This window comes from Coprinopsis cinerea, assembly GCF_000182895.1.
Source record: "Coprinopsis cinerea okayama7#130 chromosome 7 map unlocalized cont3.7, whole genome shotgun sequence".
NCBI lineage: Eukaryota > Fungi > Basidiomycota > Agaricomycetes > Agaricales > Psathyrellaceae > Coprinopsis > Coprinopsis cinerea.
The window spans coordinates 912,201-939,257 of record NW_003307538.1 but is presented as its reverse complement, the minus strand read 5'-3'; the positions used below and the strand labels follow the sequence as shown (position 1 = coordinate 939,257).

The window sequence follows — 27,057 nt, the reverse complement described above, 5'->3', positions numbered from 1 at the left end:
ACGTCCACCGTGCTCACATTAACTTGCCTTTGTCTCATCGGCCGGTGCGCGTCACAGTCCGTGGGAACGACCATGGGACTTTAAGCGCCCAAGGCTCCTCCGCGCTGGAGTTACAATCGTCGTCCGCTAAAGAGGAACCAGCCACCATGTTCAGTTCCAGGACTTATCTTATCTTATAGATAGATGAATCACTCCTTTTCTCCTGCCGTTTCTGGCAACTGATACCGCGTTCTCTCTCTCGGAACTGCCGGGTTTCCTTTCGAATTTCCCCTCCATTCAGCATGCGGGAGGTTAACCATTTCCCATTAGGATATCACCTTAGCTCCACTGGCAGGTGTAGTGAGCTTTGACGGCGAACGTGTGGCTAGTGACAGAGTACATACCCTTCGCAACGTGGAAACCCGCGATGTCCCTGCGGGGTGGCTTGAATTTCTGCAATCGAAACCGGCTAGATCGGGGGCAAACAAGTCTAAGCCCATGGTACTATTTATGATACACTTACGCAGGCCTTTCTCTGCAGGCTGTCTACAACGATTCTGGAGGAGCCAAGAAAGCGGCGCGCTTACTATGATGTTTATTTCACCCATGATGCTGCAACACGAATCCCCTCCTTCTATGAGCATTTCGCTTGACTATCCCTCGCCAGCTGGGGGTACAGCCTGGTCGCATGGAGAATTACCTTGGGTTGAGCGTCAACATTGATTTAGTACCCCAGATCCCGCCTCGTTTCCGCGCAGTGGCCTTTGACGTACGGGGCGGTGATAGGTCGAGTGATAAAGTCATCTATGACGGATGTCCAGGAGGACACATATGTACAGGTATGTATACTAGCCGGACAGGTAGCCCAGTAAGGTGAAATGAGCTCTGAAGCTCTCAGAGCCCGCCCGACCTTAGGCACAAAGTTTGATGACCCGTGCCCAGTCGTTCCTGGTTGCTCGGTCGAACACGTCAATGGAGTGATATACATAAGCCTTTGGACCTTTAAACCAGCTCACCGGTCAACGAAGGTAGTTGCCACCGAAGTCTATCCCGCCATGTCCAGTACTCTGGCTTCTGAACCTTGCACCCCTCGCCTGGCTGCCCATCCGTTCGACCACCCAGAGGCAGACCTCATTCTACGATCCTCTGACCCTCGTCCAACCGACTACCACGTCTTCAAGCTCCTACTCACCCTCTCCTCACCATTCTTCTGCACCCTCTTCACACTTCCCCAACCAAGCGCATCAAAGGATGGCTTAGGCATCCACGAAGTCCCGGTTATCCAAATGGCAGAAGACAAACAGGTCCTCGACGTTCTCCTCGGGTTTTGCTACCCCTTAAGCGCCCATGCACTCCCTCGATTCACCTCGCTCACCACGCTGCAAAAAGTTGCCAACGCGGCCATCAAATTCGACATGGAAGGCATCGTCACCCACACACGTAGCGAGCTCGTGGCTCCACGTTTCGTGGACTCTCAGCCCTTCCGCGTGTACGCCCTTGCGAGTCAGTATGGGTGGGTGCATGAGATGAGCATCGCGGCCAGGTGCTGTTTGAGAAGGCCCATGCCCGGGCCTTACGCGAGCGAGGTGAAAGATATGCCACCGGATGTATACAAGCAGCTGAAACTACACCACCGAACGTGCGGGGATATCGCAAGGTCTCAAGTCTTGCGCAACCTCCGAGTCATTCCCGAGTCAAGAACCGGATGGGTATGGTGGACCTGCAGGAAATGTCCTCCCTTAAAGACCGAAGACATCGCAGACAAGGGCAGCTCGCCAATATCCACCCTATCCTTATCGATGAAACCAAGGAAATGGTGGGCAGAATGGCTGGACGATGTTGCCGCCCAAGTCGGATCCAAACCTCTCAGCGGATCCGTCCGAAGCAAACGACTCTTGGCGAGAGCTCTGGAAAAAGCGGCCAGATGTTCAACATGTAGCAGAAAAAGTCGAGAAGACCTCGAATGCTTCTCCCAGACTCTAGACGACCTCGTCCGCAAGGACTTGCTTTCAGTGGGCTCAGTCGGCATCATTTTCTAAGAAGCTGATGCGAACCGTCGGTCGAGGTGGGCCTATGGGATGGATGAGTTTCGGGAAGGGGGATCACAATTTCAAGCAATATCACGTACCATAACTCGTTGTAATCGTCTGCAACATCCTACGTACGCTATATGCAAGCCTAAATTCTGAGTCGTGCCAATCCACACACACCGAAAGGTTGCCGACCGCGCAAAAAATTCGAGATATATGTAAATGATTTCGTAGGTGGTACATATGTAGAGATGAGAGGGAAGCGGCAAGAAGAGTAGGGAGAGGGCGACCATGACAACAAATTGGCAAAGCAAAGAACATCGGACAAAGGGGAAAGAAGGAATGGGGAACGAGGAAGGGGAAGCTGTACACCAAGGAGCACTGGAGAAAGAAAAGATATATCGATATCGTGGCGACGGCCTTTATGAAGAAATAAACATCAGATCAGTACGGAAAGCAAGAGGAAACGATAGAATAATAAAGAAAAGAAGATCGACTGGGCTAAAAGAGACAACAATGGCAGTGTAGGAGAAAGGAGAGGAAACGCCGATTGGCAAATGCCCCTCGGGAAGGGAAGAACAAGAAGCGTGAAATAGATGAACAAGAATTATAAGTGCATAGCGGATAGGTGGTACACATGCGGAAGACAGGAAAGGACTAGGATAGACTACAATAGACCAAACAAGAGGTGGATAGCGGGGGAGGAGGGGATCCCAAATCCAGATAGGCGTTGAGAACGGGACGGGTATTCGGCTCGAGGGCCGTGTCGATGTGGGGTGGGGAAGCCGGGTGTATGGACGAGATGGCTGTTGCCACGGACAGGACGAGGGTGAGAGAACAACGGATGGCGACACGCCTTTTCAGAAAGAAGGGTGAGAAGGAAAGGGAATAAATAAGTAAAGGTACAGGGGAAGCAAATTTGAATGGGACCAAAAACGTTTGTAGAAAGGTATCTTCCGTTGAAGGGTAAATTGGAGCATACAAGTTGATGAGCCAATGTCATCAGCGACGAATTCCGTACCAACCGACATCCTAGTGGTAACAGCGGCGAAGAGACCCTCTACTTCATACCGTCCGTCCCTAGTGACATCTCATCAGGGTTAAACCACTGGCCAAAGTCGCGCTCGAAGTCCAGCGTGTTGGTGTCGAAGGAATGATCGAAGTCCATGTTGAACGTGTCCGAAAACATGTTCATGGAATCACCCAAACCGTTCAAAGGAGGCGCAAGTCCGCCCATCGGATTTGGAGGTGGCCCACCCATCATGTTACCCGGAGACGAGACAGGTCCGCCCACGGGGGTCTGGGAAGGAGGTGGAGGTCCAGCATTTCCTTGCTGCGGAGGTTGTTGAGGCTGGTTCGAAGGAGTACCAGGGGGAGGGATTTGAGGTGGCGGATTAGGTTGTTGTTGCTGTTGCTGTTGTTGTTGCTGCTGCTGCGGGCCGGGACCCGACTGTCCAGAAGGACCACCCTGCTGACTTTGTGGAGATCCATCGGCATTGGTCTTCATGTCCTTGCCTTGCGCGTCTTTTCCAGCGTTAGCCGGGGACGGCGGAGGCATCATGTTACCACCCGGGCCTCCCGGTGGTGGCATTCCTCCTTGCTGTGGTGGCTTGGGACCTGCAACACGGTTGCCAAACTGTGGCCCTGGTTGGCCTTGATTGAGATTGAAGGCAGGATCGGGCCCTGCAGGTGAACCGGCGCTTGGAGGCTGCATGAGACCTGGAGCATTGTGCACTTGATGTAGCGGGACTCGATAATTTTGTCCCATCTGGTTCGGCTGAAGTTGACGTCGGTCAAGAACGGAAGCAAAACGGAAGAATGAAAATCGCCCGAAAGGGATAGTGGCATCACCGAGTTACGCCACACAGACGTCGAGGCAGAATCGCGTAAACGAGAACATACCGTATCAGCGTACGAAGCGGAAGATGGAGGAGGGGGTAAGCGAGGTGATCGTCAGTAAAGGGCCGTTTTGAATGTAAAGGACACGTACCATCATCATACCACCTCCAAGCTGAGGGGGACCCATCTGATTCTGCGGGTTCATTCCATGCTGTCCTTGCATACTCATCGCAGGGGGAGGTATGTTGCCATTCATCATCTGGCCTGGCATCGGCCCTCCTTGCGGGGCCATCGGTCGATTCATCATCTGCATGTTCTGAGGTGGCGGTGTCTGTTGCGGACCACTTTGAGGCTGTCCTGGCATCTGCTGCTGTTGGGGTAGCGCCGGTCCTTGCTGTGGTGGATGAGGATACGTCCCAGGCTTGGGGATCGTTGTCTCTTGTGGAGAACGACGCGGCCGCTTGCGGTCTGGCGGAGATGAATCGGTTTTGGGTAGGTTCTCGTGCTAAAACGGTGTTACGGCAAAGCAACATCACATTGGATAGGGGAACTCACCTCTTCGCCGGGGGATGTACTGTTACGTTTGCCTCCCCTTTGTTGTTGCGGCTGTTGAGCACCTCGTTGTTGAGCATTAGGGGGCATGTTAGGGTTGGATGGTCCGGCAACAGCGTTTGCGTGTCGAGCGCGCTGTTGGTTATGGTGGAGGATCCTTCGCTAGAAGGAAATGAGCATAAACACTCGTCGACATCCGCGGAAACATACCTTGTCTTGGAGTGACATATGAGGCGAATCTTTATCCTGCATCCCTAGTTCTAGTTTCAGCTGCGCTAGAAGTTGCGGCGATAGTCTTTCGAAATCTGCGTTAACACTCGCATCCGAAGGGATTTGACGGTTGACCATGGATGGACTCTGCTGCATCATATTCTGCATCTGAGGGGTGTTCGCTCGACTTGGAGGTCGTCCGGTCATCTGCTGGAACTGTGGCGTTGGTGTTCCGCCCTGAGGCATCGGGCCACCTTGTTGAGGGCCTCCCATCATCATGTTCGGGGGCTGAGGGGCGCCATTGGGTGGCGCCATCCCGGTGCGGTTCATTGGCGCCATCAGTGGAGAAGGTCCACCCAAGTTGCCCATTGGTGCTTGTTGAGGAACGCCAGGTTGGGGACCTTGCGGGCCTTGCTGCATACCAGGTCCGGCATTGGGGGAATGTGCCGCCATCGTCGGAGACTGGAAAGGCATGTTGGAGTTCGGAGCCCCCATAGGCCTCTGTTGTGGTTGCTGGGGCCCGCTATTCGGGGGTGGCTGTTGTTGAGGATGTGGGCCGTTCAAAGGTCGCTGTAGCATGTTAAAATTTGCTTGCTGAGGGCCGCCTTGGGGTGGTTGAGGTTGGCCTTGAGGAGGAACACTTCCTGGCGTCGGAGGGTGGGAACCGGGAACGCCGTTGACCTGGGGACCTGGGGCCCCTCCCATAGAGAACATCATAGGCGAAGCTCCTGGTGGGAGTTGGGGTTGTCCTGCAACGGTTATTCGTCGAACGATCTATTGGAAATGTGTAGTACTTACCAGAATGATTCGGAGCCATCCCGTTTATCATCTGAGGGGCCATGGGCTGCCCTGGCATAGGGCGTTGCTGGGGGTGGCCAGGAACCTGGCCAGGGGCCATAGGCGCTTGTGGTCCACCCATTATTCTCGGATTCCGTTGCAGCTGCTGCTGTTGTTGATGCTAGAAGATTGAATTGAGTGATCAAAGTCAAAGGCAACCACGGCCATGTCATATACCTGGGTGTACAGCACTGCATCCTCTGTGCCCCCGTTGGTCGATTTTGCTTGGAAGAGGACCCAAAATACACTCCACCATCTGCAGGGCGAGTGTCAGGATGGACTGAGAGAGCTGAATGAGAGAAAAAGCGGCATACTCAAACAATAAACCCTGTCGAGCATTGATCGGGGGAGCAGAGTCTGGTGGGATGTCTGCTTCTAGGAGGAGTTCACGAGCTGTCTTCCGGAAACCTCGTTTGAAGCAATAATCATAGATGTAGATGTTGAACCTAGTTCAGGGTCAGTACATGGAGTTCTGAAGGGATTGCTTGACGAACATCTTTTCGCCCTCCCAAGATAACGGGGTCAATGGACTAGCGGCGGGATCATTCTGGGTTGACGGTGGTTGTGGTTGGGAACCCGGTGGAGGCACGGATGCCATTTATGCGGAGAACGCTGTGTGCAGCGGTGTCGAGGCGTTGAGGAAATGATTATGGCGGTTGTGGACAAAGAAGGTTTTTGAGGCGAGTGTAGTGGGAGCGCGTGTATCGATATAAGAGGACAAGATTGCGGATTTATGTCAAGGTGACGCTCTGGCTTGGGAAAAAGATCTCGACCGGATATTCAATGGCCACCCAATGGTCTGGAGCTCGATGCGACCGAACAAAACTTCCCAGACGACAGCGGCAGCTCCTTCAGCACCGGGGGGCGACGGCGAGCTCAACGACAAGGACGACGACGGCGAAGCAGACAGGCCAGCGCGAGGAACATCACCCTCCCCGTTCACACGCATACTCAATTTTAAGCTCCGATCCAATCCTTATCCCCTTCCGGTGATTCCTGTCAGGCTCTTGACCCGATCTCACTGCGATTACCGTGCTTTATTTACTCTTTAAATACAATGAAATACCAACTATTATAATACTGGATGTCGCCTAACAGCTGCGATCTGGAAATCCCATCCTCCGAGGACATATTTCAGCTCGAATAGTCGTTTAATCTCCCGCCAGCCAGGCCCCCCAGCAAGGCTAACCTTGTTCGCTTCCTCCGCTCCTTCCACAACATAAATGAAGTCCGCAGGCGACAGGAGCGATCGAAGCAGACTCCCAATCAAGAATGCGATAAGCGCCACTGCGAGAACTGTCGAAAGTGGATACAAATTCGTCGCGGGACGTTGTTCAACCTGGGTTTGCTGGACTTGAGGTTGCGACTGCTCGCCTTCAGTCGAGGGTTGTCCCTGCCCCTCTATCTGCGTTGTAGCCCCGCTACTATTACTTACATCCTCACCCCGATCGTCCCCTTTGCCATCAGTTAACTTCCGCGGAGCTGCGTCGTTGTCTGATGGTCCACTTGTGGTGCTATCGATTATAGCAGCGGGGGCACTCCCGAATCCGAAGCGATATGTAGACCAAAAGCCCCAAAGACTAGAGGTAGCACTTGCTCCAGAACCAGTTCCGCTCGTGGGTGACGTGATTGATGATGCCAGACCACCAGTCTATTTGCCCATTGAACAACGAGGGGGACCAGAGAAAACCGTCAGTAATCACTTCACGTCAAGGGTTGGGCAGAAGGGTTAAGAAAGCCGTGTCTTCACAGCGCCAAGGTGATATTTCGTGACAATATCGCTTGTCACAATACCATCGTGAAACCCGCATGGGAATGGAGTCGCGGCGTTGCGTCCACCAAACGGGCAAAGCGGCAACCTCGACGGGTCGAAAAAGCAAAAACGGTATAACAGGAAGAAAACAATGTTCCAATTGGACGGAGAAACTCACATTCCCCGGAGTATTCTCGCCCTTCGCCTTCTCACTCGAGGACCCATCTGTCGACTTCCCAGCCCCGGAAGCACCAGAGTCTGGGGAAGATCCCCCGAGACTCGAAGCCGCTCCCAGCGTACCGCTGATTAGCGAGGCAGAATTCGCATTGCCTGTAAGAACACTGCTTTCTCCCCACACAGCCGGATCGACAACATCATCGGCTACAGCGACGGGAAGTATCAGGTCTTCGGGCAAGGCATCCGTTTCATTCGGTACTCTGTATCACATCCCACCCGTCAGACGCTGTGACAGAACGGCAATAGGAAGAAGCACACATACCGCGATAACACAACCATCTTGGCCGTTCGCTCGTTGAGAAGTGCATCGCGTCCGAGAATTGATAGAGATTCCTTCTCCCCGACGACAGATACAGTCAGACCGTTGACCTTGACTTTCTTCACCCTCTTCCGCTTCTTATCCTTATCCTCGCCCTTGGTCTTGTCTTTGTCCGGTTCTGCAGACACAACAGGACGTATCTCCACATCCACCACGACACCCTTCAGCCTATTATCGATCTCTGACCGGGATTCGTCGTCGCCGGTGTCCCCTTCTCCCTGTTGCAGTGTTTCCGGATCAAGCGAACCCTCTAACACCTTCAACCAATCTGGTTTCGGCGGACCGTTCCTAATCTCTCCTGTCAAAGGATCCCGTACAGAGCTTGACCAGTACTGCGCTGTCGGGAGTGTCATCCTCAACAAATGTCTCGTAGTCCCGCCCTCCGGGTTTAAACTCGACGAATGTAACGGAGACGAAGGCATCGTAAATATCGTGTAACTGATCGGGAGGAAATTGTCTTCAAAGCCGCCTTGAGAACTTGTCTTCGAAGTCACGGTCGCTGTTGAATCCGTCGAAGTGGCCTTGTGCATGGGAGGAGCAGATGTCGGTGTTACAGAGTCTTTCGGCGGCAAGACCTCCAGCGAGCCCAACTTGATGAACATCCCTTTCTTAGCACCTTCCCGTCCTTTCCCCTTATCTTTCCCGTCAACTTCCAGACACATCTCCTTCGCAATCTCCTCCACAGACTGCACGTCCTCACTCCCAGCCGCACCCTTCCGTCTCCTTGGCCGCTTGACCAATCTCGACCTCACAACCACCGAGTAACCATCAGGGTACAGCCTCGTATCCACCACCATCTCCCCGACCACCAGATCCTTTAGCGGCTTGATCTCCCCTTTGGCTGTGAAAGCGTTCGAAACAGTTCGCCCTCTCGTATGTGATACCGCCGGAGGTGAGGTCCCAACTGATGAACCCGCCCTTCCATTACCGTATGTCGTGGAAGGCGTTGTCGCATACTGCGCATGGAACGTCGAAGGACGGTAGACTCTCCCATCCGTGGACGAAGCCGAGCGTTGTCTGAAAGGCCGGAGGAGCGAATCACCCGGAGAACCGACTTGCAGAGCGGGTGACATTATGGTTCCGGGCATGATGTTGAGAGGTGCATCATGGCTCCGAACAGACCGCAGTGTTTCGGTGCTCGAGCTACTCTCCAAATATTTGTGACTGGACGAAGACGAGGACGTTCGCGACCGAGGCGGTTCCATGACCGGAGGTGGGACAATGGTCGCTTCAGACCCTTCCCTCGCCCTTGAACGCGGTCTAGGACTCAACGCCCTGTTCTGCGGCAGCCTTGGCGTCGTCGGTGCCTCCAACCCGGCCGTATTCGGTGCAGAATGGGACCCATTCCCGGACACCCCTCCCGAACTCGAATTCTGCTCGTTGCTCGCCACCGTCGAAGTCGAATTAGACGTCGCCATCGAAGCTGGCGTTGATGATGCCATCGTGACGAGCAAGCTCGCTTGATAAACTTTAGTGTCCGTCGCGTACGATTCTTGAAGTAACAGCCGGTTCTCATCGCGCTTCCTGAGCTTCCACGAAACCGTCGCAAGTCTATCTTCGCCCTTCTTCTCCGCCAACACCACACAGGGAGCTGGGAGGCGTGTTAGGGGCAGTGACGAAGAGAGGGACTTGAAACAGGTTTCAATGGAAAGAATAGAGTGTGGTAGGCTGGCGTTGATCATCGAGTTGACGGCAGCGGGGATTGACCCAGCATAATCAACGGCAACCAGCCTCGTACATCGCGTCGACGGTATGGCATAGTTCTCCGTCGTGTACGGGTCCAACGTTTCCAACACCCACGCATCGAGGTACATCCTCCCTATCGGCAGATTGTAAAAATTGTACTTGTGTGCTGAGAACAATGGCGTAATCGATTCCGGACTGAACGAAGCTTGAACCACGAAGAGGGCGTTCTTGGTTTGATCAGCAGTGTCATTGGTGTTCCTTCTCGAAAGTGCCGAGGAAGTTTGGGAGGGTGCAGGCGGTTGAGTGCGGGCAGTTACACTTGCGAGGTAAAACCCGCGGTCGCGGAATGGGAAACCTCCTTTGGCCGTAAGGAAAAGTGTTCTGCACGAGTTGCCGTACGATTCAAGGGTCCGAGCAGAGTCGAACCGGTCATCCCATATCTTGCGACAGTTGTCATCCGCAATGACGGACGCCAGCTCCTCTGCTGAAGCACCTTCGATGACCTTGAAACCTTTGTGCACAGGAATGATGGGTGAGACTTCTGGAATCGTCTTTCGAAGCACTGTCACACCCTTGTCACTGACCAGCGTCCAGCCATCTGTGGGCGAAGTTGACTGGAAGGATGCGGAGTTGTGGAAGTCTTGCGTCCAAGCCAGTGCTTCCAAGACGTATTGCATGGGAAGCTTTGTGGCGGACGGTGACGAGCCGGTGCTGTTGGCGGGGGTAATGGCCGCGACATATTGCTGGGTGGTTGTCGTCGCCTGGTCTACGGCGTACGAGAGAAGACGAGACAATGGACTTGATATTCGAGGAGCTGACGCCCAACCGGTCGAACTGGACTCCTTCACAGTTTCGGGCCCTTCTCCCGTACTCTCATGATTCCACTCCGCCCTCCTCTTTCTCACCACACCCACCACAGGGGGCTGATCCAACGGCACCCTCGGTGGCTTCACCCGCTTCTGTTTACTCAACGCCTTCAACTCATGCTCCGGAATCTCCTCCACGTCCACCTGGATCTTCGCCCCATTCACCATAACCAGGCCCTTCTCCTTCCCAGGTGCCCTCCTAATCAGTACTAGAAGCCGCTCGTCGTCCACAAAGACACAATCATGGGTTAGCGTGAGCCATAAACCGCCGCCGTCACTTGATAGCCGATGTCGTCGCAGACACGACATTGTTTGTGGGGGAGGATCGACCACTATGTCGAGAGAAGTCGCCCACGTATCAACATCACAGCGAATCTCGCATTCGATACTTGGGCGGCTAGAGTCGTCGGGAGAATTGGAATCGGAAGAGGGAGCACGGCGGCTCGAGGAGGCTTCGTACTCGACGCGGAAACTGCCCTTCTCGTGATCATACCGCATCTCGTTTGCTTTGGCTCCAGTGAGCCTCGTGACGATGGGAGGCCCCCCACATTTGATTGCAAATTCGCCGATGCCGGCTAATGTGTTGATCATGTTGGTCGGGATAGACGTCTTGTTTGTCCATCCTTTGGGATCGGACTGCTCTAGGAGGGTAAGAGAAGTGGTTGTCGGAGAAAGCGCCTCTATTGACCATCCTTGCAGGTCCACCTGCGTTCGGATGGTGTTGGGGTCCACAGGAGGGATGTTCGAGAATAGATGCGGGTCTTCGGCCGAGAACGCGAAGACGTGTATCACATTCGGGGACTTGTACACAGTCTTGAGTACGACAGAGTCGCGCCCTCTGTTTACAGGAGTTGAGCTACTGCTCACAAAAAGCTGATATGGACTCACTGGACAGGCCATGCCGGTTTAGATTTGAAGTACCACAGCTCACTAAGTTCATTGACGTCTTCCAAAAGAACTGCATCGTCGTGCTGCTTGTCCCAGTAAACCCTTGCACCTGGTGACACAACTGCGCCGTACAGATCCCAAAGACCGACGCCGACGAACGTGGCCTCAGCTCGATACACCACCAACGTTGGATCAATGGAGTCCAGCTGCGTTATTGACACTCCACGGCCTTCCGTTGCTATAATAGGGGTATCAGCCAAAGAAAGTGAAATGGCTCGGCTCAGAACAGAACTTACTGCGCCTCCACTTCGCCTCTGGCTCTTGCAATAGTGACGAGAAGTAGATGTAGTTACGCCGTACACGTGAAAGGATGGATTTTTCAGCCATTGGTGTCCGTGGTACGATGGGTTTCGTGAAGGTCTGGGTGGAGGAGGCCGTTGATAGTCCACTGGCGACGGTGCTGACTGACGAAGAGGTTTGGACGCTCAAGTCGGCAGCGCTGGCAATGTCTTGCAAGATCGCCTGCGGTATTTGATACGACGAAGGGTCGCGCTGCTCCGTGTCGTGAACCTTCTTGGGAAGTCCGTTCAACCGTAGCCCACGTGTGCCTCCCGAAGCCTCGATTACAAGTTTCACCTTCAGTACCGAGTGGTCGTCCAACAAAGCGGCATGTGTGAAGCGTAGCAATATTTGGTCTGGAGGTCCCGTCGAAGATGGGTTGGAATTTGTTTTAATAGCATGTGCTGACCAGGGCAGCTGCTCAACTTCTTCCGAGGAGGCCTTGAGGGAAACCTGAACCTCCCATCCTTCCAGCGAAGGTAGCACGCATTCCACAGATCTTGTTAACCTGCGTTGCTCCCGGATGACGTGAATCTCTTGCTCCGTCGGCGAAGTGTGGCCGTCATCGTCCGGGATAATGGCGTAGTCGATTGTAAGGGCCTCTCTGTCCACTTGGAACCGCACCCGTTCGATGGAAACCCCATTCCCATAGCCGACTAACTTCGCCACCCGACTCCCTCGTTCCGTAACAGTCTTGTACAGACTGAGTACCATTGTCGATAGCTGCTGGGCAAGAGCTGATGCAGAGGAACCGAGACCCCACATGGCTTTGAAGTCGTGCTGCCAGAAGCAGGTTACCCGCGTCTTCTGTTGGGCTGGGAGGTGCTGGATACACCAGGCGAATACTGAATCGTGGTCGTTAACCAAAGGGTCCATGGTTCATTCGAGGGACACTTACAATATACATGTGATCTCACGAATGGTGGTGATGGACGCAGATATGCAGGTTCGTCGGGAGAACGGGGTAGAGAGGTCGAAATGTCAACCACTGTTGCGGGGTCATTGAAGGACCGTGATATTGTGACAGCATCCCGTGGACTGACAACAACGATCAGCTATTGAACATTAGATATAAGGAATAACACACTTTGCAGGCCAGCCTAGTGAAAAGTTTGTCTTGGATATCCGTGTCGAGTGGTCGAATATTTCCAGCAGATGCGCATCCTCTACTGCGGGGTCCCACTCCTGCCTAAGCTCCGGTGTCGTCAAGACTGCCTTCCATGGCTCCAGGTTCACGGATTCCTCCGTCGCAGGTACCTCCAGAATGACCCTATACACATCTTCGCCCCCAGATTGCTTCGTATTGCGGTGTACGATGACGTCGGTAAGTTCTGGCACCCCAACCGCCCGCGCTTTGCCCTTCTTCGAGCTTGAGCCCTCCGCTGAGCTCGATATTCTCTTCCAGTCGGACGATTGAGATGTCAAGAGTTGTCGAAAGTACGCTTCTGCATCGTTTAATGAAGAGTACCAGCTTTGCCTTAGTCTACAACCCAATTGTTGGGGTAAAAGCATGTTTATCAGTCTATTCTGACCCATACGGGCCCTATGCTCACCGTGAACCATCTGACATGCTTTAACTGGGGTTTCCGAGCTTCTAGAGCGCACAAGCTCGACCTTGTCGTGGTCGTCGACTCGTCGTCGTTGTTGGAGAAGAAGAAAAGACACACGTCGCGTCCTACGTGCCCACCGCCAACAAGGGATCTGACCACCTTCCCGATCCGGATAAGCCCCGATCAGACCATAAAAGGTAACTCTAGCAATTTCAAGGGAGTCATTTCTTCTCCTCTTCCTCTACCTCGATGACCCAGCACCCAGAACGGATTCTGAGTATCCAGTCGCACGTCGTATTTGGATATGTCGGTGGAAAGGCAGCTGTATTCCCTCTACAGTGTCTGGGATACGATGTGGATGTACGTACCCCAGGTTCAATTCCAGAGTATTCCATTTACTGAGCGGTTCTTACCACAAGGTAGTGAATACAGTGAACTTTTCCAACCATGCAGGTATGACTGATCAAGCCAGTATGAAGCCAAGATCTTGAATATTCCCTAGGATATGGCCGTTCTGGAGGGTCTAAGGCCACAGCCGAGGAGCTCAATTCCATCTTCCAGAGCATGGAGGAGAACGAGCTGCTCTTACCGTCTCGTCTACTGACGGGTGAGTTTAGGCTCTTACTATCGTACGACGTGATTTATCTGATCTACTGGTCAGGTTACATTCCGGGAGCGGAAGCCCTAACGGCCGTAGAGAAGCTGGCTTCGAAGCTAAAGCACGTTAGACCGAACATGATCTACTTACTAGACCGTAAGTGTTATCTGGCATGACTTTGAGTCCCAGTGATTCATCATCTTGTAGCGGTAATGGGAGATGCAGGGCGACTATACGTTGCAGCAGACGTGATACCCGTATACCGCAACATGCTTCCATTGGCGACGATCATAACGCCCAACTGGTTTGAAGTCGAGTGCGTGTCTACCATTTCCAGCTATCATCAACATACTCATGAATGTCGATACCAGGGTCCTAACAGAAGTTAAGCTGAAGGATTTTGCTTCCGTTCAACGAGCACTCGCCATCCTCCACAAACGATACCATGTCCCCGATGTTGTCATCAGCTCGATACCCGCAACACACTGGCTCTGGGAGTCCCTTCCTTCAGCAATCAAACCACCTTCAGATAGCGGTTTTCTACTCTGCCTATCCTCCTCTGTCCCAGATACCCACTCCCCCTCCGACTCGAATTCATTATCCGTCGTCCACGCGCAAGTAGTTCCCTTGATACCAGGGTACTTCTCGGGAGTAGGCGATCTATTCGCAGCGCTCCTCCTCGGGCATTTCAATCCCATAGAAACGCCCAAATGTCCCGAATCGACTGCGTTGTCAATTGCAGCCTCCGCGGCACTTGCCAAAACGCACGCGCTTTTGGAAATCACGCACGAGCAAGCGATGAAGTTGCCTTCGGAGGAACGGCTCCCTTCGGACGACGAGTTGGACCGTGTTGATCCTTTGAGAAGGACGCGAAGAATGCGAGGTAGAGAACTCGCCTTGATCCAGGGGCAGGATATAATTAGGGGCAAAGAGGTGGATAAGGCCCGAGTCCTAAAGCTTTGGGATGGATTCTGGGATTCTTTCGACGGGAATCTAGACGCCTAGGTAGACCTTTTACAGCATCCTGCTTCATATTTAGTAGACCGCGACGATATCCAGACATATCTTGATGTTGAATTAAGTACCCGATATACATACTAACAAGCTGCTAACGAATGATAATCTTGCGTTTAATCACCTCGTCCTAGCTTGTCCAAGGCCTGGATGCCCTTCTCGAACCATTCCTCCCTCGATATCCAGAAGTCTTCACGGTTCTTCATGATGTCCGCCAACACAGCACCGCCGAGGAAGACCATGTGTTTACGACGAGGAGGATCCTCGATTTTGATCTTGAATTTCTGTAAACTAGTCAGTGGATGTTGCGCCACAAGATAACGCCGCTCTTACGTTCAAACGAGACGGGTCGCCGTTCAAGACTCGAGTGAGGTACAGCTGTTTCATCTCCTTCTCGAGACGACTGGGGAGACCAGGGTACATGCTTGAACCGCCAGACAAGACGACGTGTTTGTACAGATCTGAACGGACGTCGACTGGCGCAGCCTGGATGGCACCGAACAGCATCTCTGCAACACCAGGTTGCTCGATGTCGACCAAGTGAGGCTGGAACATGCACTCAGGTGCTTCGAAGCGTTCGGGTCCGACCTTGATGGTTCTGCCGTCAGGAAGCTAAAGATAAGGATACATAAGTCGTGGAATAAGAGGCAATGACAGCGTGGCGCACAGTGTAGCTTTCGACGAGAACGGTGGTCTCCTCTGCTAGGCGGGTATCTTGTTCAAGGTCGTAGCTGGAACATAGGTTGAGTGTACCATCACAAGTGACATTCTGGGCGATCCAACAGACCTGACATAGCACAACTTCTCCTTGATCTCTCTGACCGTCTCGAAATCAGCAGTTCGGTTGAACGCGTATCCACGCATGAGGAGGAGCTTGATCAGATATCGAGTAACGTCACGTCCAGCAATGTCTAATCGCCGCGTTAGATGGGGCATCGAGTAGCCTTCGTAAACCGGCACAATATGGGTGACACCATCTCCAGAGTCCACGACAACACCCGTCGTCAACCCTGTCGTTTAAACAGATGATCTGGTCAGTAAACTCTTGAAACAAGTCGACACGATCTGGAACTCACCCTGAGCATACAGCGTCAATACGGCTTGAATCGCAATGTAGACGCCCTGGAATCCATACTCCTCAAACATAACTTGGCACATCTTCTGCCGATTGGTTTTAGGGTTCATAGGGGGTTCGGTGAGCAACACCTTCCTTCCCCTCGGGTCGACCTTGAGCCTCTCATCGAAAGTGTAATCCCACAGCAACTTCATGTCCTCCCAATTCTTCACAATACCGTGCTCCATGGGTTGAGTAACTTGCAGGAAATTACGGTTCTCAGCTGCTTCATCGCCGATCATAATATCCTTGATAACAGTGTTTCCGACACGCTCCTCAGCGCGCAGAATAGGGCGACCGATAATAGATGGGAAGACTGGAGATCGTTCAAGGCTTCAGGACATCATTCATTGTGTTGATAAGGATGTAGCCGCACCATGCTCGGGGAAGTTTGACCCTGCATATCCAACCTTGACGAACTGCAATACCGGTAAGCCTAACGGTTGTGAAGGGGAGTCTTAATACGCACACCAGTACCGTTGTCCACCACAAGCGGAAGTTCAGGATCCATTTCTTGTTTCTAGACGGTGTTCGTTACAGCCAGACTTGTTCAGAAGAATCCAAGGTTATAAGATGTGCAGCGATGCAACAGAGTGGACTGGTGATGACGGTAACGCAGTCGCCGCTGCGCGTTTCGGCGTTAGGGGCAGGGCATTAGCCTCTGAAACAAACACAAACAAGCTGATGGCGATCCAGCATCCGGTGTCACGGTATATATCTCCTTCGACCATAACTTCTCCATCCACTGCCAGGGCGATTTGGGGGCCTCTTTCTATCATCAGTACAAAGGACCGAAGTGCCTTATACTCGTACATGAACCATACAACAATTGAACGCTTGAATATCTCGGGCGGGATATCGCTTTGTCTACAGTGCAAAGATTAATCTTTACCCTCTTTTCATTCTGATACTTTCTTCTAGCGGCCATATTTCCATCCACTTCCGATGAATACGACTGGCTAGAGATGCTTTTGTTACCAGTCATGCCATGTTTTGACGTCGTATTGTCTAGTCACGGTCTGCTTCTCTGCCCCAACCTGTTCTTCGCTGCACCAAGGACACTATCCGCACCACTGCTGTCGTCATAGACTCGGGACTCGGTATTTTCGAAGGCGGCTACGATACAATACCGCTCTGGCAGACGTCGGTCTGAAAGGCAGACCAGAGGCAATATTTTCGGCCCACCGTCACCGTACTATTGTCTTGGTTTCGTCGATGACTATTCCCGACCTCAAGGTAAAACTCGTCCAAACTCGCCGGTAATGCTGCGTCTTCGGGAAATCGAGTAGTTTATCAGACCGAGGGTCGACGGCCAACTGTCATGAATGCTGCATGCATGATGAACCAGGCACGCGCTTCTCGAGGAGCTCCGGCGACTATTCATGCTGCGCCTATTCTCCAGAACTTACCATCTTATGCATGCATGTATTCCATCGCGCATAGTTGGATTAAACAAAACACGGGAACGTGACTAGCGCGGAGCGCGTCTTTTGGTTCTGTTTTCTTCGTTGGGCGTCTTCCTGTTTAACTTCTTGACTTGGTCTTCCGTCCTCTCTTTCTCCGCCCCCTTCCTCCTCCCCCGTCGTGGACGTCGACATGTCGTCGTCGTATAATCTTTTTCATTTCCAACGTAAGACCATGATCATTCCTCCCCTCGATCCCAGTATGCATTACGATGGCTAACTATGGGGATTGCATCGGCCTTGCAGTTACGTCGTCATTATGCTCAGCAGTCGCCATCCTCTCGACCTCCTACCGACTCTTCGTGAGACGTTCAAAGCTCTGGATCGACGATGTCTGCGCATTTTGTTCCATGCTCGCGCTCTGTGTGCAAATGGCCGCCGTATTCACGCCCCTTTGTACGCGACTTCTTCGAATTCCTCGACGTTCTCATAGCTGAATACGCGTTGCAGCCTCTTCGATTGGTGTCGCTCGTTACTACCTCATGATCACGACCTTTTATGTGATAGTCTGGTAGGTCTCTCCCATCCCTTCGCGTGTAACCGCGCACAGGAATGAACTGACCCGTGTTTCACAGGTTCGCCAGGCTCTCGATTCTATTTTCAATCATCCGTATAGATCCCAGCAAACTGCGACGGAAGTTCCTCTACGCCTCGGCTTTCCTGTTTCTCATTGTCTGCGGTTTCATGATTGCCCAACTGTTCTTCATCTGCTCGGAACAGCCATGGAGAGAACATCCCATTCCGCAATGTCATTTGACGCGTCAAGTTGCAATTACCCAGTTGATCTGTGAGTTGCGAACCTCTCTGAGTTGTAGCGACTTTGGAGAATTGACCTTTTTGATTCCAGTCAATACCCTCAGTGACCTACTTCTCCTCGTCATCCCATTACAGCTCCTGGTCGTCTTACAAGATCGGTGGTTGAGGTCCCGTCTAATGGTGATCTTCTCTACCTGCACGATTACAACGATGGTATCTATGGTGCACGCCGTTTTTATTCTGACCTTGAACGGTCCAGAAATTATGATCGTGGCGCTCATCGAGGTATGTTTCATAGCTCTTCATACAAAATGTCAGTATAAACTTCAACTTCTTTGAATCTGTCTACAGAGCAGCGTTTCAATCATAGTCGCCAACGTTCCAGTCATCGCGACTGCAGTCTTACATCTAGGAGGTGCCGGTTCTCCACAACGATCAGGGAGCCGTAATTCGGGAGGCTCGGGACTCACTGGACCACTATCTATCCGCTTCCTCACTGGGTCACACGCACCTACATCGACGACGACCACGGTTGTTCAGATTTCGCAGCCTTTCCCCCTGATGCCTGCAAGTTCGTTGGCACGGTTGAGTCGAACTCTCCCTGCTCGTCCCAGTAGCGTGCTGCTCAAGCCGGAGGATCCGGTGATGCGCCTATCTAGCTCATTGCGAAGTCGATAGGCTTGTGACACAATGAAGGCGCTGCCTGACTGCTCAGAAGACGATGAATGTCTAGACTCAAGCTCATGTTCATGTCCCAAGACGTATCTATATGCCTCTATGATGATTATGGAAAATTAGAATTATGTATGTAAATTATTGTAACATATTCGTGACTTATGTACTCTACTGCATTGCGCACAATCCACTCCTTTCTGAACCCTGTCAAGCCCGCTGCTGGTCGCGAAAGCAGGATGGAAATCAAACTAGGCTTGTTAAGCGCCCACCGTTACGTCATCACATCAATACTAGACGGAACTTTTACTTAAAGCCCTTCTTGTTCTTTTCCTCATCACATCCACGACGACAACGACGACTTCAGGAAGGAATACAACAACCCAGTCTCTGCCAGCGATCTCAGAAACGAGATGAAAGCTGGAATCATGGCAACAAGGCGCCCGGGCTATAAAGGAAGAACCAGAATGGGTACAGGACAACCCTGCAACCCGCTCATTTACACTGGCAACACTCGACTTTACGTGGTCCACGAGCGACATAATCTGACAGCATTGCAACCAAGGTTGGGAAGGAATGTTGTAGGCACCACGATACCTTTGCGGACAACAAGGAAGCAGCTTTGCGATATAAGAACGTCGGTCGCTCAAAGATTCCTTCTCCCTTCATAACCACACAGCGTCAAGTAAGTTGTCCCTAACATTGGATCTCTGCAGAAGCTTATGATCTAGAGCGAGTAGGTCAGGACTGGTGCACGACTGGCGTCCATCTGAGCCATGAGTTTTCTTCGATGGTGTCGACAAGTGCTATGGCTATGCTTTCGCGCATCCCTCGACCACATGGGCCTCCTCGGGATCGTTGGCCGTAGGCTCATCAAGCAGATTTCCCTCCAATCCTCTCCAGTCCCAGTCCCCGACCCCATCCCGACGCTGCCTTGGGAACTGCAGTCCCTCATCTTGGAGCACTACAGCTCAGAGCCAGAGACGACGTCCGTCAAGGAGCAACTCTTGCCGCTATGGGTCTGCTCGGCCTGGCGTGACTACTTGCTCACTCGATCTCCGGAGTACTGGACTTTCGTCCACGTTGCCTTCCACGAAGACGTCGTCCATCTCAGCAAGCAAATTGTCGACCTGCTCTCCCACACCGATCCCTCCAGAATTCGGCTCTCAAAGATTGTTATCGATCTTGCCGAGTTCGCCCTTCACCAACACCATCGCCCCTCACAACACTTCCCAATGGCACGCCACCTCATCCCCCTCGCCACTCACTCCGTCGAGGTTCTCTCGACATACACTCGTCATGACCATATTTCCCATCTTTGCCAAACGTCCGAGCCTTTGACGGTGCCCTTCGCCACCTTCCTGGACGCCATGGGGTTAAATTCAATGGCGCGATGCTTTTCCTTCGAGAAGCAAAATCAAGGTGCGACAGGCTCGTGGCCGCCAATTTTCACGCACGGAAATCCCAGCAGCCAGCCGACACCGTTCCGTTGGACTAACTTGCGCGCTCTGTCCATCCAAGACGATTTATCGGTCACCTTCTGTCATGCGATCCTGGCGGATTGTGGCCCTCAACTTGAGAAGCTCAGATTAATGGGAGTGAAACGGTTCTACGACGATGATCCGTACGCTGTCGCAGAGCCGGAGTGGTGCCTCCAAGCCGCCAATCTCCCCGTTATCCAGATGCCGAAGCTCACCGATCTCGCCCTGGAATTCCATTGCAAAGAAGGAGAAGCACTACCATTTATCCTTGATTGTCCCTCCGTGACCAACCTCGAACTGGCGACGACCTATCCTGCACTCATGAAAAGACTAGCCAAATTCCCGTTCATTGGGTCGAATTTACAAAGGCTTTCGTGTCGTTCACCTGATGAATCGACCTGGCCGGAAGCTGTTGCTGAAATATTGCATGAGACTCCCAATCTGGAGGCACTAGAATGGGGAGTGGACTGTCTGCTTGGGCGGCCAGTGCGGGTTTGGGGGGCACCAGTCAACCCCAATGGCGAATCCTTGAAGTCGGTCAACCTCTCCCGGCTTCGATCTCTCAAGATTCACTCTTCGGAGACCATCTACCCTTCAGCACTTCTCTACTTGCTCAAAGGTAACGGTTGCCCAAACCTGGAAAGGCTGATCGTTCCAGTTTTCCCCTCCAAACTCCACGACAATATCTCCGGAAGACGCCTCGACGTCACATGCGAACCACCACTCCGGCGCAATGGATAAGATCCATGCACACATTCCTCCCATACGACTGCAGTACATGCACAAGACCGCTCGGCAGGGGGATAGGTGCGGCCCCATCACACTGTTTCGGGGCACCGAAGTCGTTACTGTTCCACTGGGGTTTGACACAGAGGTCACTATCTATTATGGCATTTCAGGCTAGATCCCTCCTTTGATCCCTCGTCTCAGGAATGCCCACCATGTTGGCGACTTTCAAGGACCAGTAGTCATATTAATCTGGATATTGTTACGGACTAATAGTGGTACTCATTGACATATGTATGCAGTTACGGCAGTCCAGTTGGGATTCTAAGCTCGAGTTCCCCAGTCATCCCACTGCAGGGACTCGTGTGGATCGAACACAGTCCAAAACGGCTCTTCCCATTCTGTAACTCGCAAGGGAGCCCCCAAGTGCTCTCCTTTTCGCGAGCTCCATCCCACGTGCGGCAGTTCGCATTTGGCGGCAGGACATCGGTACTGTTCGCTGCAAAACAATTCGACCCGCGGACCCAGGGGACGGACTACTCGAATTTCGAGATTGGCGACCTGCTCACGGCAAAGGCGAGCGTAACGCAAAGCCCACTCCCAGGTTACACGTCGTAGCCCGGTGCAGATAATTAGTTGCTCGAGGCTCGTTCCGTCCAGAAAACTCGTCAAGTTGAGTTCGTCTTCATCATAGTCGGAGGGCGTAAAGGGCTTTAAATCACGGATATAGAGCCGGCGAAGAGAAGGGCACGAGAAGTGGCCTAGTATTGAACCAACCGCGGTTGAGGACTGAACCGTGAGCGATTTCAGATGTGGAAGTTCGATCCGTGGTGTTGAATTGGGGTCGGGTGGTTGTACGCCGGGGGGATCGAGAACCATCATGATGGATACATGCACCGCTGAAGTACATCGCTGGAGGATGTCGGTTGCTTCTCTGGAGCTGAGATTTTTCACGCATAATTTGACGTGTGTCATCCGTTCGAAGGGGATCGGGTCCAAATCAAGAACGTTCGGATTTATGTGGGGGGCAGGGTGGTCAATGAGGTGGAGGGAGATTTGTCGGAGGGAAGATATGTCGTTGATTTTGGAGGTGAATAAGGATAGGGTTGTCTGTGTGACTGTCGGGTAGGTCGTGCGGACGGCGATCGCAGCCAGGGAAGGCGTAGAATCGGGTGGAAGGGACAGAAATTCTTCCATAGAGGGGCCCTCTGCCGGAAGGATTACTGCTTTCCAGCGATAAGATTGAGGGAGCACAATCGGCAAAATAGCTTTCGACATGGATGAGTCGGAGATGTCAAGTTGCAGCCCCGTTTTCCCTGATCTATCCAGGTACCTCCCCAAGAGACTGGTGCAAGAGGGATGCGGAAGCACCGTGAAAGGTGTAACCACCCACAGAGTAGGTAGCGAAAGGCAGATGAACCGCCAAAGTCGACAGACGTAAGTCAACTTTATTGGCGCACGATCCATCCAGTCCGGAACGAACGCAAAGAATGGCCATAATTCATCCTCGAAAGCACAGAGGATGAATATTTCCCCAAGGACATCAGGAGGAAGATCATTGATGCCAATGGTATTCTTTTTGCGTTGTGTAGCACGTAGGAAATCCCAACCGCTGGTCATGGTCGACAGCATGGAGCTAAGCGATCGAAAATCTACAAGGGCCATTGGACTTTCTCTAAAGTTAGTCATTTGAGTTCCAAGGATACGATAATGAAGGTCTTACTCAGGTAGGGGTGTTGTTGGGAGAAATGGGAGCCAGCTCCAAGCGTCGAGGGTTGAGCTTCGAAAGCCTCAAACACCATCGTTCTTATAGAGGGTACGCTGAACTGATACCCTCTACGCAACCGCAGTAACAATAGTTGAGGTATCCATGACGGCCTTAATGTCCAACTCCAAAACAATAGTCGGTCTCGTGGAATCAATGCGACCGTGAACTGGTCGAATGGCTCAGAAACGTTGTGTCGCTGCGAGCTAATTGTCTGGCGGCGATAGTCCGGATCATCACATTCCCCGCTGAACAGGGATTTACAGAACCCAAAAGGTTGCAGTCTGGGTCTGGCAGTCGAAGTTTACGACAAGACTGGAAGAATTTGAAAGTGGAAGACAGAAGGTACCAGTGTATAGAGGTGTAAAGCTGGACTGGCAGCGCAACTGGGACTATCGGCTTTGTAATCAATTCACACGAAAACTGCTACTTAGGCGCGCGCGTTGACTTGCCAGTGGACAGCGAATTCAATCAGTTCGTTCACTGTTCTCCTCTGCTAGACTCGACTTCCCAGTACGTTGACTCGAGACAACGACAGATACAACTTTGCTAGAGCCCACTCACCTGTGCCGTTCCGGAACGTTGAACCATTGACAAGCGCTGGGCAACCGTGGGAAGAACCTCGTAATCATTTCTCACCTTCAATCCTGCGACTCCGAGAGAACGCGTTCAACTCGCCATAATGTTATGCAGCTGGACCATAATCCAATGCTTCATGTTGTTCGACCGAAAAACCGCGACGAATCGTCATTGGGGCGAGTAACTTTCTCTCCTTGAGCTCTGGAGACTGCAACGTATGCCACTTCGAGACTTTGGGATATATTCAATCTAACACCTCGAGGTCAGTAAATTCCTCTTCACCTTTTGAATGCCTTTTGTGACATTCTGCTTCGCATACCACCAGGAGATTGGAGGTAACATTGGCATCATCCTCTGATACGTTGCCACTGAGCTGAAGCCTCACTTGGGATCGGAGGTTTCCTCTTCCAGCAACTCAGCACTCTTCCAATTCCCATGGCGCTCAAGTCAATCAAGGTTCCACCTTGTACGGCGGTAATGAACATCTTTTCTCGGGCTGGGCGGTTTCAGCGCTCGATGGTATCATTACTTAATGAACCCAGAAAGCGAAGAGCAATGGCCTCTTTTCTCCGCGTTCTTCCTTGTCTCTTGCTTCCTTCGACAACCCGCTAGTTGCTTCCATCTATTCCACACTCTTTGAACCCCTCACTCTCTTTTTTGTATTTTATTAGCAACTCACCACCACCGTCGTCTCGACCATGACTGAATTAACTCGATGGGTTGTAATGGACAATACGGACAGTCGCATCAGCTACACCGGCAGCTGGTCTCGAGCAAGCGGGAACACCAACCAGCACAATTCTCATGGAAACTTCGGTCAAGTCTACCAGAACACCCTTCACACCACCACCACATCGTCTAGCCTCTCGTTCACTTTCACCGGTAATTCACTCATTACTGACCGCACATAATCTCTCTCTAATATTCTCGCTTTCTACAGGTGACTCTGCGACTATCTTGGGAACAAACGATCTATCATTCAATGGCAACACACCCGATCCCGACTGGGAGTGCGCTCTCGATGGGCGCGTCTCTGCGGACTACAAGCGAGACCCGTTTCGCCACAGGGAAAACAATTGGGTCTTTTGTCGATTCCGAGGTCTGGACGCAGGTCAGCACACGATTACCCTCAACGTGCGAACTCGAGGTCGGGCCTTCTGGTTCGACAGAATCGAGTACCGTCCAACCGGTGTAGTCGAGAATGAGATGGTCGCGACCACGCGGGACGATGCAGATATCACCTACAACGGTCGTTGGAGGCCTCTTGCTGAAGTCGCGTACTTCACCCATGAAACGGGCGGAAGTATCACATTCCCCTTCGTCGGTAAGTCACAACCGCTGGGCGAACCGAGCTTCCCGAGTTCAAAACCTTTACAGGCGATGGCATAAGCATGTGGGCAATGGCCCCGACAGAGCTTCCACGAGATGCCTCGCAGGGCGTGTACTCCATCGACGGGGGTGACAATGTCACATTCACGATACCAGGTGTCGGCGGTGTCTCTGAATACAACCGCAGAATCTTCGAAACTCCTCGCCTCTCGCACGGCCGTCACGTCATCACCGTCATTTACAATGGGAGAAGCAATGTCACCCCTATGGTTTTGGACAAATTCTTGATTAGTGGAGGGACGAACCGACGCGCTCCCCAGGAAGTTAGCCAGGATACCCCAAGTAGCGGAGGGTCGTCTGGGGGTGGCAGTTCAGGAGGTAGCAGCAGCGATGGGGGGAGTAGCAGTAGCGGCGGTAGTGGTGGCGGTGGGAGCGAGGGCAGCAGCGGAAGTGAAAGCGAAGTAGGCGGAGGGGGAAGTGGCAGTAACGTCTCCCCTTCTACTGGTAACGGAGGCTCGAGTCGAAACGACGGTCCTTCATCCAGCGGGTCTTCAGACAACACCGAGGGTCAAGCAGACTCCACCTCCGTCGCTCGCTTCACCAAGCCATCGGACAGCGCGACCAAAGACTCCTCTGGAAACACCCTGGACGAAGGCGCAGACGCCACGGGAGCTGTCAAGACCACCAATACCGGAGCCATCGTTGGCGGTGTGTTGGGCGCTCTTGCTATCATTCTAATCGCCACTGCGTTGATTGTGTTCCTCCGCCAAAGGCGAGCCAAGAAGAAGCGAGTCTCTGCATTCGTCGACACTTTCAATCCAGTCAACATGACAGGTGCCAACCACTATCACAACGCCCATGCTCCAGCGATGTCATATGCCAACACCGGTACTGGAGCTGTGTCGATGTACGCTGGGTCGCAAGTCTCTCAGTCCAACTTTTATGCCAGCAGTCATGGCCACGGGCGCTCGACATCAGTCTCTAATTCCGATGTGACGGGAACGTATCCTCAACACAATCCCTTTGATGATTCTCCTCCCATGTATAGCGCTGGACGATGATCCAACAAGGCACCCCTTTGGTTAGCCCTCCAGTTGTATGTACTTTTGACTATATATCACGCTGGACGTTGTAACCCGTTGCCGCGCGAACAATCCAGCCAGGCACTGCGCGAGAGCGGTTTTATTCATTTGGTCCTTGACCTCCAGTCCCTTAATGCCTCAGACTGTCCATTCCACTCTAATGCTTTAGCAATCCATTTTAATATCAACTCTTGTGTCCTGTTTGACATCTAGGCCAAAGCTCCTTATGGATTCATTTCGCGCTTTGCAACCATGGGCGGAGAAATGGAATCGATATCAATGACATCAAGGTCCCATATTTTTGGGGAATGTTATTTTGGAGGATCGACCCAGCTGAAAGCGCTGGCCACAGTCAAAACCGAGAGAGATAGTTGCAGGTATTGACAATGAATGGGACGAAGGAACCCCAACCTAAAAGGATCCCGAGTCGGACGCTCCTACACCGTTCCAGCTCGAGCTTCGCAACCAGGTCAGAAGATCGAACAACCAGCGACGCAGCGAGTGTATTGAAGAAGACTCGGTACCTGTCGATCCGAACTACTTGCCACAGATGGTCGTCAAGATCTCCAATACCATTCGTTGCTGAGGCATCTATGTACGCCCCAAACTCGACAACCCGCCAAACCCCTCACTCACGATGCCAAACCCCGAATTCGAATCCCCATGGTTATCCTTTCCTCCAGAAAACCTTGAGAAAATCAAAACGGTATTCACTACGCTCAAGAAATACAAGAATCAATTCGCTTTGCTTCTCATCTTCTACACTCACGAACGCCAAGGGTAAAGGGGGAAACAGAAGCTAGACGGGGGTAACCACAAGTCCGGGGTATCTGGTATCTGCAATATATGTACGGGTTCGGCTAGGCCCAAGACCAAACCTGGGCAAGTCGTTCGATAAATAATCCACCAGCGTTACACACGGCGACGGATGAGAGTGCACCAGACCAAAAAAATAATACATAATTCAGAACCTCGAACGAACAACAACGACAAGTGAAGGGAACAACAACAAAGGGCGTGTAACGAAAAAAAGAAAGGCAGGAACAAGAGGTTGGGGATCGACAAAAAGCAAAAAGGATCAAAAGGAGAGGATAGTCCGATACCAAGCACGAAAAAGAGAATAGTCCATCCAAATGAAGACCGAGAAGGAGGGGCCAGAAGCTGCTAGTACAAAAAAAGACAAATATGTACAATGTACATCAGCACGGGGTGTGTACGGATTTTTAGAGTCCATCAAACAACAAAGCGACAAGAACGAGAACAAAAGAAAGACGAAGAATGATAAACGAATGTACACGGTAAAAGAAAAGGAACGGGAACGGAAAATGTCCGATAATGAGACCTTGACATGGAGAAACACAGAATAGAGAAGAGACAGGAAGACCACAAGCAA

General features: G+C 52.2%; 9 protein-coding genes across 9 annotated transcripts; 5 read left to right on the top strand and 4 right to left on the bottom strand.

The window, feature by feature from the left end:
- Window positions 1-1,034: 1,034 nt before the first annotated feature.
- CC1G_00753 (hypothetical protein) lies at window positions 1,035-2,018 on the top strand (the record flags this gene model as incomplete). The annotated part of the gene is made up of 1 exon (XM_001831154.1): window positions 1,035-2,018. One exon carries the CDS (start codon window positions 1,035-1,037, stop codon window positions 2,016-2,018), a length of 984 nt encoding a protein of 327 aa, XP_001831206.1.
- A 648-nt stretch (window positions 2,019-2,666) lies between these two features.
- On the bottom strand, window positions 2,667-6,045 carry CC1G_00752 (hypothetical protein; the record flags this gene model as incomplete). The annotated part of the gene is made up of 9 exons (XM_001831153.2): window positions 2,667-2,815; window positions 3,081-3,786; window positions 4,000-4,353; window positions 4,404-4,562; window positions 4,611-5,359; window positions 5,409-5,568; window positions 5,625-5,703; window positions 5,762-5,893; window positions 5,942-6,045. The coding sequence occupies 9 exons, from the start codon at window positions 6,043-6,045 to the stop codon at window positions 2,667-2,669; spliced, it is 2,592 nt and encodes an 863-aa protein (XP_001831205.2).
- A 1,611-nt stretch (window positions 6,046-7,656) lies between these two features.
- CC1G_00751 (hypothetical protein) lies at window positions 7,657-12,249 on the bottom strand (the record flags this gene model as incomplete). Its single annotated transcript, XM_001831152.2, has 3 exons — window positions 7,657-11,146; window positions 11,197-11,434; window positions 11,493-12,249. 3 exons carry the CDS (start codon window positions 12,247-12,249, stop codon window positions 7,657-7,659), a joined length of 4,485 nt encoding a protein of 1,494 aa, XP_001831204.2.
- A 1,085-nt stretch (window positions 12,250-13,334) lies between these two features.
- On the top strand, window positions 13,335-14,770 carry CC1G_00750 (bud site selection protein 16; the record flags this gene model as incomplete). The annotated part of the gene is made up of 6 exons (XM_001831151.2): window positions 13,335-13,445; window positions 13,505-13,538; window positions 13,588-13,692; window positions 13,747-13,839; window positions 13,891-13,999; window positions 14,055-14,770. 6 exons carry the CDS (start codon window positions 13,335-13,337, stop codon window positions 14,686-14,688), a joined length of 1,086 nt encoding a protein of 361 aa, XP_001831203.1. The 3' UTR covers window positions 14,689-14,770.
- CC1G_00749 (actin binding protein) lies at window positions 14,495-16,389 on the bottom strand. Its single transcript, XM_001831150.2, has 7 exons — window positions 16,281-16,389; window positions 16,188-16,230; window positions 15,774-16,127; window positions 15,485-15,707; window positions 15,365-15,428; window positions 15,031-15,309; window positions 14,495-14,981 (listed from the first exon to the last, which is right to left on the bottom strand). The coding sequence occupies exons 1-7, from the start codon at window positions 16,320-16,322 to the stop codon at window positions 14,814-14,816; spliced, it is 1,173 nt and encodes a 390-aa protein (XP_001831202.1). The 5' UTR covers window positions 16,323-16,389; the 3' UTR covers window positions 14,495-14,813.
- Window positions 16,390-17,486: 1,097 nt separating this feature from the next.
- CC1G_00748 (hypothetical protein) lies at window positions 17,487-18,708 on the top strand (the record flags this gene model as incomplete). Its single annotated transcript, XM_001831149.2, has 5 exons — window positions 17,487-17,670; window positions 17,725-17,785; window positions 17,850-18,061; window positions 18,122-18,315; window positions 18,382-18,708. 5 exons carry the CDS (start codon window positions 17,487-17,489, stop codon window positions 18,706-18,708), a joined length of 978 nt encoding a protein of 325 aa, XP_001831201.2.
- Window positions 18,709-19,541: 833 nt separating this feature from the next.
- On the top strand, window positions 19,542-20,924 carry CC1G_00747 (hypothetical protein; the record flags this gene model as incomplete). Its single annotated transcript, XM_001831148.1, has 1 exon — window positions 19,542-20,924. One exon carries the CDS (start codon window positions 19,542-19,544, stop codon window positions 20,922-20,924), a length of 1,383 nt encoding a protein of 460 aa, XP_001831200.1.
- Window positions 20,925-21,233: 309 nt separating this feature from the next.
- Window positions 21,234-22,529, bottom strand: CC1G_00746 (hypothetical protein; the record flags this gene model as incomplete). Its single annotated transcript, XM_001831147.2, has 1 exon — window positions 21,234-22,529. The coding sequence occupies one exon, from the start codon at window positions 22,527-22,529 to the stop codon at window positions 21,234-21,236; it is 1,296 nt and encodes a 431-aa protein (XP_001831199.2).
- Window positions 22,530-23,864: 1,335 nt separating this feature from the next.
- CC1G_00745 (hypothetical protein) lies at window positions 23,865-25,643 on the top strand (the record flags this gene model as incomplete). Its single annotated transcript, XM_001831146.2, has 3 exons — window positions 23,865-24,135; window positions 24,194-24,577; window positions 24,631-25,643. The coding sequence occupies exons 1-3, from the start codon at window positions 23,952-23,954 to the stop codon at window positions 25,641-25,643; spliced, it is 1,581 nt and encodes a 526-aa protein (XP_001831198.1). The 5' UTR covers window positions 23,865-23,951.
- Between the last annotated feature and the right edge of the window lie 1,414 nt (window positions 25,644-27,057).

Excerpts from the sequence above, each read along its gene's own strand:
- CC1G_00749 (XM_001831150.2), bottom strand. The coding sequence starts at position 16,322 with ATGGATCCTGAACTTCCGCTTGTGGTGGACAACGGTACTGGT. Across the intron at positions 15,429-15,484 it reads GAGAAGTTGTGCTATGTCAG|CTACGACCTTGAACAAGATA; the intron begins GTCTGTTGGATC and ends CCTATGTTCCAG. Across the intron at positions 14,982-15,030 it reads GCGACCCGTCTCGTTTGAAC|AAATTCAAGATCAAAATCGA; the intron begins GTAAGAGCGGCG and ends ACTAGTTTACAG.